This window comes from Tasmannia lanceolata, unplaced genomic scaffold (assembly GCF_043159265.1).
Source record: "Tasmannia lanceolata isolate RefF3 unplaced genomic scaffold, GAP_Taslan_0.1 ptg000037l, whole genome shotgun sequence".
NCBI lineage: Eukaryota > Viridiplantae > Streptophyta > Magnoliopsida > Canellales > Winteraceae > Tasmannia > Tasmannia lanceolata.
The window spans coordinates 42,755,091-42,771,852 of record NW_027518714.1 but is presented as its reverse complement, the minus strand read 5'-3'; the positions used below and the strand labels follow the sequence as shown (position 1 = coordinate 42,771,852).

General features: G+C 37.9%; 2 protein-coding genes and 1 long non-coding RNA gene across 3 annotated transcripts; 2 read left to right on the top strand and 1 right to left on the bottom strand.

The window, feature by feature from the left end:
• Positions 1–4,308: 4,308 nt before the first annotated feature.
• On the bottom strand, positions 4,309–5,576 carry LOC143860696 (uncharacterized). The gene has a single exon (XM_077371476.1). It carries the CDS (start codon positions 5,145–5,147, stop codon positions 4,716–4,718), a length of 432 nt encoding a protein of 143 aa, XP_077227591.1. The 5' UTR covers positions 5,148–5,576; the 3' UTR covers positions 4,309–4,715.
• Positions 5,577–7,999: 2,423 nt separating this feature from the next.
• Positions 8,000–10,107, top strand: LOC143861458 (replication factor A protein 1-like). Its single transcript, XM_077372388.1, has 10 exons — positions 8,000–8,155; positions 8,268–8,532; positions 8,676–8,772; positions 8,864–8,988; positions 9,064–9,142; positions 9,223–9,367; positions 9,453–9,518; positions 9,600–9,757; positions 9,910–9,944; positions 10,058–10,107. Exons 1-10 carry the CDS (start codon positions 8,000–8,002, stop codon positions 10,105–10,107), a joined length of 1,176 nt encoding a protein of 391 aa, XP_077228503.1.
• A 284-nt stretch (positions 10,108–10,391) lies between these two features.
• Positions 10,392–10,935, top strand: LOC143862075 (uncharacterized). Its single transcript, XR_013240149.1, has 3 exons — positions 10,392–10,467; positions 10,557–10,696; positions 10,820–10,935. It is a non-coding gene; the product is annotated as an uncharacterized LOC143862075 (long non-coding RNA).
• The last annotated feature ends 5,827 nt before the right edge of the window (positions 10,936–16,762 follow it).

The following is a 16,762-nucleotide window of genomic DNA, read 5'->3' as shown; positions in this document are numbered from 1 at the left end:
AGGTTTTTGTTTCCTGATTTTTAGCCCTTCTCACCACTTGGAGATGCTAGTTTCATGTATTTTGTTTCTTGATATTTAGCTACTTCACCCGCACAACCCCTCCCTAGTTTATCATGAAGAAACATTCACGGCAACCAAACATGCCCTAAAAGGGCTAAGCTGAGTTGCTAAGCTTGAGACCTAGCTCAAGTCATGTGCATTTTGTTCCAACCCATGTTCATGAGTTTGATCAAGTTGAGGTTTTGCTAATGGGCCGGATTGGTTGTACATTTGGATGCCTTTACTAGTAGTTTACTGGTAAGGTTGGGCGTCATGTTACATTTAATTGCAAAAAGGAGCCAAAAACTACTTACGCACTACTTTACCCGTCCCTTGTTTGGTTGTAGGTATTTATCTCATAGAGTACTGGTTTAAGTAGTCAACAAGGAGGAAACAAGTGTTGCATTTCCTGGAACTTTCCTCTTAGAATAGTGCTAGGTAATGTTTGGTTGTCAACCTTGTAGAGCAATTATAGGGAGTGTCATTACCAATAGAGAGAGGGAGAGAGGGAGGGAAGGAGGGAAAGGAAAAACATTGTTCTCAAGAAATCCGAGCAAAAAACGACCTTTATAGTGTTTTTGGTTGGGATTTTATTAGGAGGAGACAAAAGTGACACATCAATAGATAAGAAATGATTAACCAAGAGACATTCTTGGTAGTCTCCGGGAATTTCAATCCTATATTGGCAACCAAAAAAGAGTTTTGCTGATGTGGCACCCAAATGCCAGGTAAAACCCTTAAGCCACCTTGGCCTTTGTGCAATCAAAGAGACCCACATTGAGAACATGATTTATTAGAAAAATGGGACTAAATTATATGTTGGCTATTGCTATTTGCACGGTCATATTTTAATAATGGGAAATGATATATCCACCCCTTTTGATCACCGGGAAAACCCCCTGTCAGTGTATCAATGAGTAAAGAGGGGCTGTTGTACTTATGTCAGAAGAATTTAATGCCCCTAGGTGTAGGGGTGTAAACAGATCGAATTCGGAGCGGATATGGCTATATCCGAATTCGATTACAATATACACTATCTGAATTTGGATTCGGATTCGCCGGATATTTAATATTTATTACCGAATTCGTATCCGCCGGATATTGTTCGAATTCGGATATTATCCGTATCCGTTTATCCGGTAAATTTGAACATTTTATTGCAGCACTTTATATTTTTTCTCCTTCTTACTCGAATGAATTTTCCAAACCCTAAAACTAGACCTCTACATTCTCTTCACAAAATTAACTCTCAAACCCTAAAATATATGAGATCTTCTTCTTCCTTTTAAAACAAAGGCAGAGAGAGAGAGGGAGGCGGTGGGGATGGATGATAGTGTTGGTAGTGGTCTTTGGGTTTTTCCTTTTTTTTTTTGTATACGATGAAATGGGTTTGGGCTATTTTTGTTTTTTTTTCTTAAAAAGAAAATTCACTTTTCTTTTAGAAACAAAATATAGTGTGTCATTACTAAATATAAATATTAATGATATTATTAATAATAATTAAAAAGGATTTACTTCTCGGATTCGGATGTTAAACGGATCGGATATACCATTTACCAGATTCGCATCCGTTATGAGCTGGATATCTCATAAACGGATTCGGATAATATCCGCTTGAAACGGATTCGGATAATATTCACTTTAAATGGATTCGGATGCGGACGGTAATCGAATTTCCGAATATCCATTTACACCCCTACCTGGGTGTTCCTGGTGATCAAAAGGGGCGGATATATCACTTCCCTTTAATAATTTAAAGGACGATTGTTTCGGTCAGAGCACTAAGCCTATAAAATAGCTTGGCCAAGTGGATTTGTTAAATGTTTTATCAAAGATTTTACTAAAACACTTGATTATTTTTTAAATGATTTTGCAAATGCATTTACGGGCTTTAATTGCTTGACTGGAAGGTATATCATGAGTGGGCCCAAGGGTAGCAGTCCATGAGTGGGCCCAGGGGTAGCAGTTGTCCATCACTCAAACAATTGAATCACCCAATTAATGGGTTGTGCAATCCGATCTAGACCATTCCCCATGTATTTGACTCATATTTTTTACATGGCTTCTAGATATAATGATATGTGGTTGAGCACATTTTATTTTCAACCATCAATTTGGAACGGTTGAATGATCCATATCAATAGTCAAAATCTGTTGAAAAATTCTCTTTTTATTCACACAAGAAAATGGGTGTATTGGAGCCTACTCCCATTTCTCTATAAGGGCAGTCCTCACTTCAATAAACACTTCTTTGATTGACTGTGGATGGCTTGTAAGTTATAGAACTACATAATTTACAATCCCCATGTATTCCCCTACACCATCAATCACTTCTCTTCTACTTCATAATTTGGGATGAAGATGTGCAGAACAATGTCTAAAAAGTTGAACTCTAATAACAAGCCAAAAGTAAATTTTGGCAGCTTAATGTTTGAAGTGGTCAATTTATCTATAACTCGGGCTGGTCGTCTAAAGCTGAGTCCAATCGGTGGGGTGAATAGTTTACTAGGGGAATTTGTAAACAGAGGTTTATACTATATAGTTTCTAATACCCAACTGCATAAAAGAATAGAACACATTAAGACAGACTTGTCAACATGGCATCCCAGAAGGTAGACAATTATTTTTGTAATGAATCCTTAACAGAAATATTATTTGAAGGGTATAAAAGACCTGACCATTTAGAACTTTCATCAACACCTTCAATTAGTAATAATCAACATAACCAAGAAAGAGTCTGTCTCAATTAAAGCACTAATTGCTGAAACTATAGCAAATGGTGTAGGCTCCTTATATATGCAGGCAGTCTAAATTGTGTGAACATTTATAGAAACAGTCCAGCAGAGATATGTGGTGGTATTAGTGACAAGATGTCCTGTGACATGCTCCAAACTGATGATATAACCCCCCAATGCCTGGAATGTTCATGTCTATCAAATAAGAAACAAGAATGCTGGAGCTAATTTTCTCATCTAAATTTGATATTGCATAGAAACATAAGAGCATATCTAGGTAAGAACATAGATATGAATGCCATTTTTAAAAAAAGAATAATGCATAGATATGTCAGCATTGTTCAAAGATGTCTTACGATAAAAATAAAAGATGACGGGCTGAAATAAGAGAGAAGGAAATATTCCTAATCTCCTCAGCCATTATAGGATATGATCACCACTGATTATATGTTATGCGGGTCGTAAGGCACATAGATGGCTACAACAACTAAACTCAACTCAACTAAGCCTCTGTCCCAAAACTAGTTGGGGTCGGCTACATAGATGGCTACAAGTGTAGGTAATATCAACTGAACATGTTCAAACAAAAATTGTTCTGAATTTTCTATCTCCACTGCAATTGAGAATCAGTAGTAGCTTCTAACAGTCACAAATGAAGTAACCACTAATTGCTTCAGATTTTTATGAAATATCTCATCATAAACCATGTGGGTATTGGTTCAAAGAGCTACCACGATAACCGCTTTGAAAACTTATAGCGAATACAAAAAGGACCTACAAAAAATGTGTTGCGGCAACATTCTGTGGTTAACTTCAATGTACATCCATATAACAACTGTAACCTCTGTAAATAATTGAATTTCTCTCTGAAAATTCTACAATTTGATTGATGCATGCCATTTCCATGCTGTAAGTAAGATAATCAAGAAACACAACAAAATGTAACCTTCTGCAGAACCATTACAATCAAAGATAGAAGAAAGATTAGCTATCAGAATGTAATATCCAAACAACATTCAGCAGATATATGATACTTTGATTGGCTGACTAACAAATTCATGTAAACTGACAGAACAACCAAAGGGAGTCAATGAGTGGCAATACACACAAGAGTTCGACATCATAGATTCTAAAAAACTACAACCCATTGGGAGTCAATGAATGGCAATACACAGAAGAGTTCGACATCATAGATTCTAAAAAACTAGAGAGCTAGTGATTTATTGGCTAAGGGCAGAATTACAAGAACTCCAACTTTGAATTTGTCAACGCTTATCTTAATTAAGTAGTACCAATGAGTTCTTCATTGAGAATTTCACTCTAATTACAGAGGAAGCTTTCAGATATCCCCACAATGTAATGAACATGAGCTTTTCAGAACCCCTCAATAGGAAATCTATTCCAAAAGAAAACAAAAAATGCAACTAGAGAACCCCTCAATAGGAAATCTATTCCAAAAGGCATAACAAATTACACAAAAAACAAACACAGACAAGAAACCACCCTTACTGTCATCTAAATCAAGAAAAAGGGGGAGATCTCGAAGCTCATATATTTCCATATTTATTACTTCTAAGAAAGAAAATTTACATGGAAGACTAAGATCACCCACAGGGTTGCCATGGAATTCATCACTCAAAAACAGAAAAGTAAACAAACCCAACACTCAAAACCAAAATTCAGATAAACATAGTAAACCAACCAACCAACCAACCAACCATTCACAACTGCTCTCAACCCAACTCTCTCCTTAAATCTCAGAAAGTACAGAACAGAAAGCTCTCCCAATAAAAGGAAACAACGAGAAATTATCTAAAATTAGCTGCTCTTTTCTTTTCCTCATTACCCAATTCGCGCTTACTGCTCGTTCAATTTCCAGTATCATTAACAACTAAGCACGCAATGCAAAGTAGCAACTCAGTATTTGTCTCGAAATCAAAACTAATCATACTTCTCTCTCCAGGAGTAGACAAGGTAGAAAACCCAAGAGAGACTCAAGCAGAGATCTCCCACAAGCTGCCTAGGCCAATCTCGAGCAAGATCTTCAACGCGGCGTTCGAAATATAGCCTCCATAGGGCCATAGAGAGGTGGAGAAGGATACAACCCTTAGCAAAGAATGCCTGAAAATCGCGATCCTTGACAAAGGCCACCATAAAGAGCAAAAACCCAATCACAAATAACAACATTCCAGCAAATGAATCTGAGATCTGGATGAGGAGCTGATCATGCGGCGTAGATCCAAGGATCTTGCTCGCCGTCTCGCTCCCATGCCCAATGGCTGATATCTCTCTCAAATAGAACATAATCAGTGCTCCACAAGTGATCGCGCTTAGAGAATGGAGAAGGCAGATGAAAAAGAACCCAGATGCCATTGAAGAATTAAAAAAAAAAAACCCTAACCCTACATTCTTGGGGAGAAAACCCTTGTTACACAATCACTTTAGAAATTTCTTTCAAAGGGAAAAACAGAGAGGGGATTGGAGTTGATAGAGAAGGTTGGGATGGGCGTGTGTACCGATAAGGATGATATGGGTTTTTCGTGATTGTTGTTTTGGGTGATTGGTTTAGACTCCCGTTTTTTAATATTTTAGTATTATTAGTTTTGATCTATGGATTGAGGAGCGCTTACCGAGAGAGGGAGAGAAAGAGGGGAAAAAACTCCAGAGAAGAGTGACAGCCATGCCTCTTGTCCTGGCTGGCGCTGGCCTTCTTTTTTTTCTCACAGTTACCGTCTAGTTCTTTTCTCTCTTATCTTCTCATTTTCTTCGGAAGCTTTTATAAGGTGAAATGGGAATTGGATATTTGTATGTCTTCTTATCTCTCTTATTGGACTAGGATATTTAGGGGGGGTCTAAATCATCATTTTTAGATATTTAGGGGATCTGATTTATCTGAATCTTTCATTTTTAGGCCATAGAGGGTGCCCAAAAATCTTCCTTGATTCTAACCCTTCTAGACGTGGAGGCTTAAAATATAGGTTAGGGATAAGAACTTACTCAAATTGGAGGGTTAAGATCATCTTATGATGAAGATTTTTGGGGACATTAATTGAAGCAAGCCAAGATCAAACCTCCCCTTCTCTTGGTGGCAATATCAAAGTAACTAGTTGGAAACCCGTGCGTTGCACGAGGCCGGGAGAAAAAACTTATTGTTTATAAAAAGTAGTTCAACCTGTAAATGCGAAAAGAGCAGGAAAAAATTCCAAGATAGAGACTGAAGTTAGAGTGAATACAAATCCTTTACTACTAAAAGGGAAAATCCCTTAAAGTTCGTCTGCTGCTTTTGTTTAAATACCGTTCGCATCCCAGTTTTGTTTTTCTTGAATTCCCTCATATGTCCTCATTCATTCTGGCATTTCCGTCATTTCACGCTATGCTTTGCCCTTGCCAAAACGCCAAAATAACCTCCACAAGTGACACGTAGCTTTTTCCGGCATTTATAGTCAGGGATATTTCTTCTTCCTTCCAACAGAGACGTCTACTTTCTTCTTCTTTCATTACGTCCCTCCAAAAAACGAACGCCTTCTGTTTGGGTCTCTCCATCAAGTTTTTTTCTCCCTTTTTCACATGTTTTTATTTCTTTTCTTAGTGTTTTTCTTCTCCAGTAGAAATCCCCCATCTAAGAAGCAATCTTAGAGAAAAATATATCTGCAAATTTTAGGCCTTTTATTGCTTTTGGATTTCAAATCATGCCTGCAAATTAGGGTTTATTGGGACGGGACTTTGGAGAGGTGGATTTTTTTCTGTTCTTTTTCTGGGTTTTTTCTACGAACAAGATTTTGAAAAACCTATCCGAGGTTTGGGTTCACATCATATTTGCAAAATAGGGTTTTGGTGGGTTGCAATTTTTTTTCCTGGGTTTTTTCGTTTGGGTAGCCTACCCTTGTCTAACTTGGGGTTTGGGCTCAAATCATGGCTGCCAAAGAGGGTTTTGTGGGTGGGGCTTTTTTATTTTCCTTCAAAATGGAAGAGGGTTTTGAAGGGGTGGGTTTTTTTTTTGGTAACCTACCCTGTCTGACTTGGGGTTTGGGCTAAAATCATGGCTGAAAAGAGGGTTTTGTGAGAAGGGTCTAGAAAGAAATGGAAGAGGGTTTTAGGAGGGGTGCGTTTTCTTTTTATGTGTGTCTTTTTCTCTTATTCTTTTAAGAAAATATAAAATAGTATACATTAAAGTAAATAAATGGGTTAAATCTGAACTTGTGGAGAATTAGAATAAGGGGTTTTCAGTTACTTAAAGCTGAAGAAGGGAGGTTGTTGCAGAGAATCTAATTTTCTCAGGAAGAGATGACAGTATTTGACCATTAGTGTTTTCAAATGGTGATTTTCTTACTATTTTGAGAGTTTCAGGGTTATATGATTTGGCGCTTGAGGCTTTGAACCCAATGAAAACGTGATTGCTATTGGGATTTGGGGAGTGGAATTTGGTTGTTTCGGTGGTAAAGTTCAAGAAAATTTGAAATTCTGTCTGCTTGCCAGCTAACGGAAACATTCTTATTCATTCCCTCAATAACAATGGTCGGAGAAAAGCAGGAGGGTAAAAGACAGTTGAAAAAAATCGAAAGTTCATCTGTGCCTTCTGTCTAAATTCCATACCCTTGCTTCTTTTATCTTCCCACAATGTCCGATTTCTCGAGGGCATATTAGCCATTTTCTAATCATATATGGTTTTTTACCTCCTTTGTTTCTTATTTTTCCTCACAAAAGGACTGAAAGTTGGGGTTAAAGTGTACATTGGCTGCCTCAGGGGAATGGGTTTTCAAGGTTTTATGTTGGACAAAAGGATTGCTTAATAACTGGATTTTGGGCTATTTTTCCATTGTATGATTAGAAATTACTTGTTTTGTAATATTTTCTAATCATATATGGTTTTTTACCTCCTTTGTTTCTTATTTCTTATTTTTCCTCACAAAAGGACTGAAAGTTGGGGTTAAAGGGTACATTGGATGCCTCAGGGGAATCAGTTTTCAAGGTTTGATGTTGGGCAATCTCTTTTGAGGGGTTAAAGATACCCTTTGCTCTCCTCTATTGTAAAGGGTGTTCTTTCCATTGTATGATTAAAAAAGAGTTTTCTTTCCATTGTATGATTAAAAAAGAGTTTTCAAGGCAGGTTTACAATAGCTTTAATATATGGTATACATATTACTCTGAATCTATCCATTCTTATAAACTTGCATGGCAAGTTCCTCTTTTATTACCATATATAATTAATTGATTTTTTTAGCAGGATGGAAGGCTGTTCTTATCCACCATTCGCATTTATAAATCCCTCTCAGACCAACTGGAATATTAAATGTCGTGTCAAGCATATCTACGACATTTACAATTTTGATAATCCTCGCAGCAAGGGCCATTTTGTGAAAATAGTTTTAACTGATGAAAGAGTGCGATTCATTTCCTCAGCAATGAATGTGTACTTTTTATTATTCAATTATATATTTCCTTTATTCATTATTACTTCAATTTATAGTAATCGATATTTCTTTATTCTACCAGGAAGAGGAGATCCTGCTACTTCTTTTTGATGAAAATATTGAAAGGTACAGAGGAGTGTTTAGTGAAGGTGGTGGTTACTATATAAACAATGTGGTTGTTAATCCTAACACTCAGTATTGCCCAATCACCAATCATCAATACCATTTGCGACCAATGAGATTTACTATCGTTCTTCGATTTGATGGAGACATGATGCCCATCAGTTGGAAATTCCCTTCCTTGAAAAGTTTGTGTCAAACCACATCTTCAACAACTGACTTATGTGGTATGTATTATAATTTCATTCTTATGTATATTTAAATAACATAATCTCTATACTCATTTATTTATAAATATTGCTTCCTGTGTGCTTTTAGGCAATGCACACAAATTTTCTTATTATATTTGACTTTTGTTGCTTTGTGGAAGATATTCTCGGCATTTTAGTTTCCGTCTCCAATATTCAGACCATTAAGACAAACAACAATTTCACTTTCAAGAAAGAATTGGTCTTGTTAGATGACACGTACTTTTTTTTGGCTTCCTATATTCATATTATGATCATACTATTTCATTCAAATTAACAATCTTAACCCCAATTGCCATATTCATACCAGTAATCATCCGGTCCTTTTGACCTTATGGGCTCTTAAGGCTCATTCCGTGGTAGAAGACATAGTTCACCTACCCATATTCCATACCGTATTGATGGTCAAGGCTGTCAAAGTTGTTCAATATCAAGGTATATCTAGACTTGCTATCACATTTCCTTTTCCTTTCTAACATATAACGATAAACCAATAATAATTTCTTATAGGTGGCTCTTTATCAAGCACAAGATACACAACTATAACAGTCAATCCAATCAATGTTGGTGCAGAGAGGCTACTAGCTTGGTATCCGATTTCCACATTCCTTTAGATTTTATACAATCCTTTTTTCACATATATTTTAGTCATACATTTGTTCTACTTAGGTTGGAAGGAAATGCAAGTGATCGCTCATTACTTATGAGAATACAATCATCTTGTTCACCATCAAACGTTGCTTCTGTCTTACCGCTGGCCAAAAGAGTCAACATCATTGAGTTCTATCAGCATTTGCAACGTGATGCATTAATGGTGACCCAAATAAACACACTCATTTCTAAGAAATATACAATTTCTTGATCTTTTTTATGAACTTAACTGTGATATAAAATTGTAGCCTACATATTATCGGATCACCGCAACATTAGCTCAAATTCGAATTGGTCAGTTGCATTGCTACAATGCATGTGCAACATGCAAACACAAAATCGTACCCTCAGATAATACAAATAAGTGTGAACTTAACTGTGATATAAAATTGTAGCCTACATATTATCGGATCACCGCAACATTAGCTCAAATTCGAATTGGTCAGTTGCATTGCTACAATGCATGTGCAACATGCAAACACAAAATCGTACCCTCAGATAATACAAATAAGTGTACCTTTTGTGGGTATGCTTATGATCCACCAATCTTGAGGTATGTTAAACATTACTTACCCGATTCAAATGTCTTCTTACTTACTGTCCATTTATACATGGTTTTGGTACATACATATATATATATATATATATATATATATATTATCGTATAGTTGAATGTCTACATTAACATTTTTACATATTATTCAGCTACACAATTAAGGCAGAGGTTGTCGATGAGACATGTATATATATATATATATATATATATATATATATATATATATATATATATATATATATATATATATTATCGTATAGTTGAATGTTTACATTAACATTTTTACATATTATTCAGCTACACAATTAAGGCAGAGGTTGTCGATGAGACATGAAGCATGGATTTGAGATTATTTACTGATGAAGCAGAGCATGTATTAGGCCTCACAGCAATGGAGTTTAGAACACAGGTTATTGAGGTAAATTCTGATTATAATGTCCGATTATTTTATAATCAAATCTTTTGAAGGAAATACATTTCTAAATCATTTACTAATTTACCCACTTACGTGTAATTTTTCTTAAAGGGTGATGATATAGGCCGTTTCAATCGGATATTCTCTCCACGATTATGGAAAAAATATGTCTTCATTCTATCAAATCTGAAAGACAAATTAATGATTTCTGATACTTCAGACGTCATAGTGCATTCGATCATTGACGTAGATTACTCAGAAGAGAGTCATGCACTCCTTCACTTAATTGATGGTATTATCAATGCAGTTAACATTTCATTATTGCGTAAGGTTTTTTACCTACACATTATATGCTAATAGAATAATTTCACTTATTTTTAGCTACAGCACCTGAAGTGGGAACTGGTCCATTCTCCAATTCAATCGGTCATGGAATCAGTCACAATGCATTCCTCACTACCAAGTTCTTATTCTCCTGGGATTTTAGTTCATTTTGGGTGTGCGCTCTGACGATCTACAAGGTTGGGTTTCTTCCACTACTCTTCAAATTTGCTATTTTCCTCCTTTTGTTTAAGTGTATTTGTTAAGAATGTTTACGTATTTTTTCTTTCGGTTCATTAATCATTTATTTTCGTTGTTTCAAGAGTTAGGGGTTTGAGGAGTGAATCAGCCACTTGGTTTCTTGATTATTAGGGATTTGAAGACTGTTCCATCAGAACGTACCTTGAGAGAACCTTTTTTAAATCACAATCCAGGTATTGATTTTTTGGCTTTTTAAAGTACAATTAATATTTTTATCTGTAATTTTTTTATATTATTTTCTTTTTATAGTTTTTCCCATCTGTGAAAAAATTATCATTAGGTCCATCATGATTGTCAAGTTCTTAGATTTTATTTTTTTGTAACCGTTTCCCTTTGTTTTGTGTTAAACATTGTTTCTCCATTCCATTTTGATGGAAAGATTTTGTTTTGCAGAAATTTGGCACAAACATCATGTTTAACTGAATGCAAATATTTTTAAACTATCTTTTTTTATGAATTATTTATTCCCTCCCCCGTGCATCGCACGGGTTGTTCACTAGTTTTATTCCAAAGTCAAAACTACTCCTCATGTCCTCGTTTACACCTTACAATGGAAGAGAGATTCCACAAAAGGAATCTCATAAAAAAGGAAAGCTTACAAAATAGTTGTAATAGAAATAAAGGCAATCAAAAGAAAAGAGAAAGTAGGCTATATTTAGCTATGCATGGAAAAGGTATGTGCCATATTTGGCCATGTATGAGAATGGAAATGAACCATGCATGAAAGATGGCATGGGCCTTATTTAGGATGCATTTTATTTGGAAGATGGAATGTGCCTTATTTAGAAGTGGAAAGCAATCCAACGGATGATACGCGATCTAGGCATGGGCGTGATCTACGTCTATCATCCGTTGGAGATGGAACAATCTATGGGCAGATGGGGGCAGCTATGCATGTGGGCCCGCTTGGGCGCCCCTAGCCTTGACCTTCTCTAATCGTCGCACGACCTTTGGATGGGCCCGCTTCTCATAATTTGCGGCTATACACTGGGCCACATCATCCTCCCCGGGTTGGGAAGAATCCGTCCTCGGATTTGAGTCCTCCGATGAGCTATCGCCAACATAGGGTATCAAGTGCTTGACGTTGAATACATCATGGGTCCTGATGTGGCTTGGTAGCTTAAGCAGATATGTGTGTCATTGATCTTTTCGAGCACCTTGCATGGTCTGATCTTCCTTTGGCTTAGCTTGTTGCACTCCCATGCCGGAATGCGATCCTTGGTAAGGACGGCCGATACATAATCGCCCACGTCATATATGATCCTGCATCTGTGTTGATCTGCTTGGGCCTAATACTTCTGATTAGATTCAAGTTGACCACGTGCCTGCTCGTGTAAGTCATTCAATTTAGCCACCATGTCTTCCGCCTTCACATAGATCCTACTCTCATACGGTAAAGGTGCTAAATCCAAAGCACAACGAGGATTGTAGCCGTACAATATTTCAAAAAGACTTAATCCAGTGGAGCGATTCTTTGACCGATTGAATTGCTTTGGAGTAGAGCCTGCCAAACTCCTTAGCATGTTTCCGAGGCTCTTGTTCACTACTTCAGTCTGTCCGTCAGTTTGGGGATGATAGGCACTACTGAAATTAAGCTTAGTCCCCATCAACCTCCATAAGCTTCACCAAAAATGCCGACAAACTTGGAGTCCCTATCAGAAGTAATGGACATCGGCACTCCATGCAATCATACCATGTCTCTGAAGAATAAACTAGCAATGTTAGAGGCATCCATCATCTTCCTGCAAGCAACAAAATGAGCTATCTTGGTGAACCTGTTGACAATGACGTATATCGAATCATGTGCTCATTGAGTCCTTGGCAATCCCAATACGAAGTCCATTAAGATGTCCGTCCATGGACCTCAGGGATCGGTAAGGGAGTGTACAACCCGGCATCTGTCATTGTCGCCTTAGCCACTAGACATATATGGCACCTGTCAACATACCGACATATGTCCTTCTTCATTTTAGGCTAGTAATAGGTATTTGCAACTAATGCTAGTGTCTTATCACGCCTAAAGTGGCCTTCGTTATGTAACTCATGGATGATCTTAAATCGCCAACTACAATCCAGGACGCATATTTTGTTTCCCTTAAAAAGAAAATCATCATGCATGAGAAAGTCCGTCTGTTGACCTGCTTGGATTTATACCCATGAAAAAGGGGGATCCGCCCCGCCCCATCCCGAACGGGGCGGGTATTCCCCGATCTAAGCGGGGACGATGACGGGGACGGGGCGGGGATGGGGATTGCTTTGGCCCCGCCCCGCCCCATAATTCTTGCACAAAATTGAATTTTTTGTTATTAAATTAGATTTTTCGCTTTTAATTTGGGTAGCCATACTTATCATAACCCAAATTCCATTTAGTATTCCTAAATTTTACCTAATATCATTCTCAAATGTATTTTTTGTAGAATTTTCTAATAAAAAATCCATTAAACACATTTCCTCGTAGTGCGTGAGGCGGGGACGGGGTGGGGCCGGGGATTCCCCACCATCCTCGAAGCGGGGACGGGGAATGCAACATCTGGCCCTGCCCCGCCCCGCCCCGTTGCCACCCCTACCTGGATCGCCTCTAAGATGCCACCAAAAAATGGGTCTGTACTCAACATGTCTTTAAAATAGTCGAAACCTGCCACTTCAGCACGCAAGGTGGAGAGGAGTGTGTCGGTTAAGGGCATCTGTGACCCTGTTCTGCTTGCCCGATTTGTGTCTAAGCACAAAAGTAAACTCTTGCAGGTAGCTGGCCCACTTGGCGTGTCTGGCGCTCAACTTCTGCTGGCTACTAAGGTGCTTGAGGGCCTCATGGTCAGAGAACAGAACGAACTCTCTGTGCACCAGGTAGTGCCTCCAATGCCTCAATGTCTGGACCACCGCATAGAACTCAATGTCATAAGTGGAGTAGTTGAGTTTAGGCCCGCTAAGCTTCTACCTGAAATACGCCACTGGCCTCCCTCCTTGGCTCAACACTGCTCCAATACCAACCTTAGAAGCATCACAATCAACTTCGAAGGGCTGTTCAAAGTCAGGTAAGGCCAGAACAGGGGTTGATGATAGCCTAGCCTTAATCTCCAAAAAGCTCCTCTCTGCCTCTGGCGTGAATCTAAAGTGACCCTTCACTTTCATGCAATCTATGAATGGAGCCATTGCCGCACTGAAGTTGGGTATGAATCTCCTGTAAAAGGAAGCAAGGCCATGGAAACTCCTTGCCTCGTGCAGCGTCTTGGGGGTTGGCCACTCAACTATGGCACGTACCTTGGATTGGTCCATTGCAATGCCATCACCAGAGATAATGTATCCAATAAAGAGCACATGATCAGCCATTAAGATGCATTTCTTCATAGTTGCAAACAACTTTTCCTTGTGAAGAGTACATAATACATCTCGCAAATGCATCAGATGGGCATCAATATCAACACTGTAAATGAGAATATCGTCAAAATAAACTACAACTCATTTTCCTTTAAAGGGTTGAAGAACATGATTCATCACCCTCATGAATGTGCTGGGAGCGTTGGAGAGCCCAAATGGCATCACAAGCCACTCGTATAGTCCATCTTGCGTCTTGAAAGCCATCTTCCATTCGTCTCCAGGTTGGATACGGATCTTGTGATAACTCGACTTTAAGTCAAGTTTGGAGAAGATTCGAGCCCTAACCAACTGGTCTAACATGTCGTCTAACCTAGGTATGGGAAAACGGTATTTCACTGTGATCTTGTTAATAGCTCTGCTATCAACACACATAAGCAAGCTCCCGTCCTTCTTCGGAGTAAGCAAGGCTGGTACTACACAAGGACTCATGTTGTCCCTGATAAACCCCTTCTCTAGAAGCTCACCCTCCTGTCGTTGGAGCTCCTCATGCTCTGTGGGACTCATCCTGTAATGCGCCAGATTCGGTAAACTGGCACTAGGTACTAAGTCAATGCAATGTTGTATGTCCCTCATAGGTGGCAATCCATGTGGCAAATTGAAATTCCAAGGGTGGTCCCGAGTACGGCAACTGATGAGGAGGGAAGAATTAGGTTTCTAACAAGTTTTAACTCTTTTGAAAAACTCAAACCCAATTTTGGAAATTAAGAGATCAAAAAGAAATTCAAGCACACAAGTTAAATCTAAAGTACAAATGCAAAATAAAGAGCAAGAGTAAGAGAGATTGCACCGGAGATTTTAAAGTGGTTCGGTCCTCCAAACGCGAGGCCTACTCCACTCCACCAACCAAACCTGTTGATGGCTTCATTATGTGATCTTCTTAACTTCGGCGAAGATCGGTGCCGATTGCAAATTCCGATTACCTTTAACCTTGGTGGCAATCTTCACCACGGAGAGTGGGCTGCGCTTCTCCGAACACTCGCCCGATACAAGTTCTCTGAGTAAGAAAGAAAGAACAAAAAATCCCTCACAAGGGTTTACAAGAATTGTAGAAGATGTACAAATTTAGCCTATGATCCAAATCCTAAGCTTTAGAGGATGAGAGGCATAATCAAGTTTGATTCACTCTTTGGATGTTCAAATGGAGTTTTAGAGTGTTAGGATTGATGATGTGAATGTTTGGAATGCCCATATATATAGGAAAAACCAAATATGACCATTCAATGGCATTGTTGTAATTCCAGGAAAAAAAATCCGACCGTTGTAGTGTTCTCGGAGTTCCGAGAATATTTCTCGGAGTTCCGGAAATACAAACAGATGTTGGAAAAAGTCTACTGGACCATTTCTCGGAGTTCCGAGAATTTCTCTCGGAGTTCCGAGAAGCCTATTTCATGTTGATTTTCATTTCTTGTTTTTAGGCTTCCAACTTAACACCAAGTTGGGATTGCTATGAGGGTTCCAAGGTGTTGGAACTCCACAAAGACAATCACTTATATATTTAGGGTGTTTGTTTATTTACTTAATTATGCCTCTAAAATCTAAAACTAAGATTGGATCTTTTACAATCTAAATGTGACTTTGATCTTCAATGGATTCTTCAAGTCTTCATTTGTCTTAGACTTCGATGTCTTTGGCCTTCATGATGTGGTCCAATAAGATCTTCTTGGCCTCAATCCAAGCAATGTTGTCTTAGCACCAATGTGATCTACAACTTAGACAATCAAACACATTAGTGATCATAAATCACTTGTGTATTGGAATCATCAAAATAAGATGGGAATGCCAAGGTGGAAACCATTGGGCTTACAATCTCCTCATTTTTGATGATGACAAGCACAAGAGATTTTCCAATAAAAGCATTCATATTTTCCTTACACTAGAATTCTCTCCCCCTTTGGCATCAATCAAAAAGATTGGGGTAAAAGAGAAACAAAGGGATGAAATATTCAATTAAAAGCTCCCCATTTTTCAAGGAAAAAGACAAACCTAGAACTCCCCCTATTTAGAATTTTTATTCAATATAAGAGGGGATATTTAATTAACTTTGAAAAAGATATTCAATTTTAAGCATTAGCCCCTAATCTAAGCACATATGATGAAAATCATATGGGGGCTTTGGGAATCCAAGCTTTCTTGGATCCACCACTATCCCTAATCTTTGATGCACATTGGAATTGGTAATGACCATTTATTCCACAATAATGACATCTAACAAGAGGGTTAGATAAGCTAGTTATATCATAAAAAGCATGATTAGGTCTATGACTAGCTTTCCTCAAGATTATGTCAATAATTTTGTCACCGTTTAGAAAGCCATGGAGACATAATCTTAATCTTTCATTATGAAGATGTGTTATTTGATTTAGAAAATCATTTGTATTATCTTCATAAGATTTGGAAGAGCTTGCTACATTTTGAATTTGGCAAGTTTTCTCATCCAAACAACCCGTAAGGGTTTTAATCTCAAGTTTAAAATTTTCAATTTGTGCTTGAGATTTTGATATGGAAGAGGATGATTTATTTTTCAAAAAGTCAAGTTCATTTTCTAATTTTGAAATAGATTTTTTAAGAACTTTATTTTTTGAAATTTGACAATGCAAGGTATTGCACAATTCATCATAAGATATTTTTTC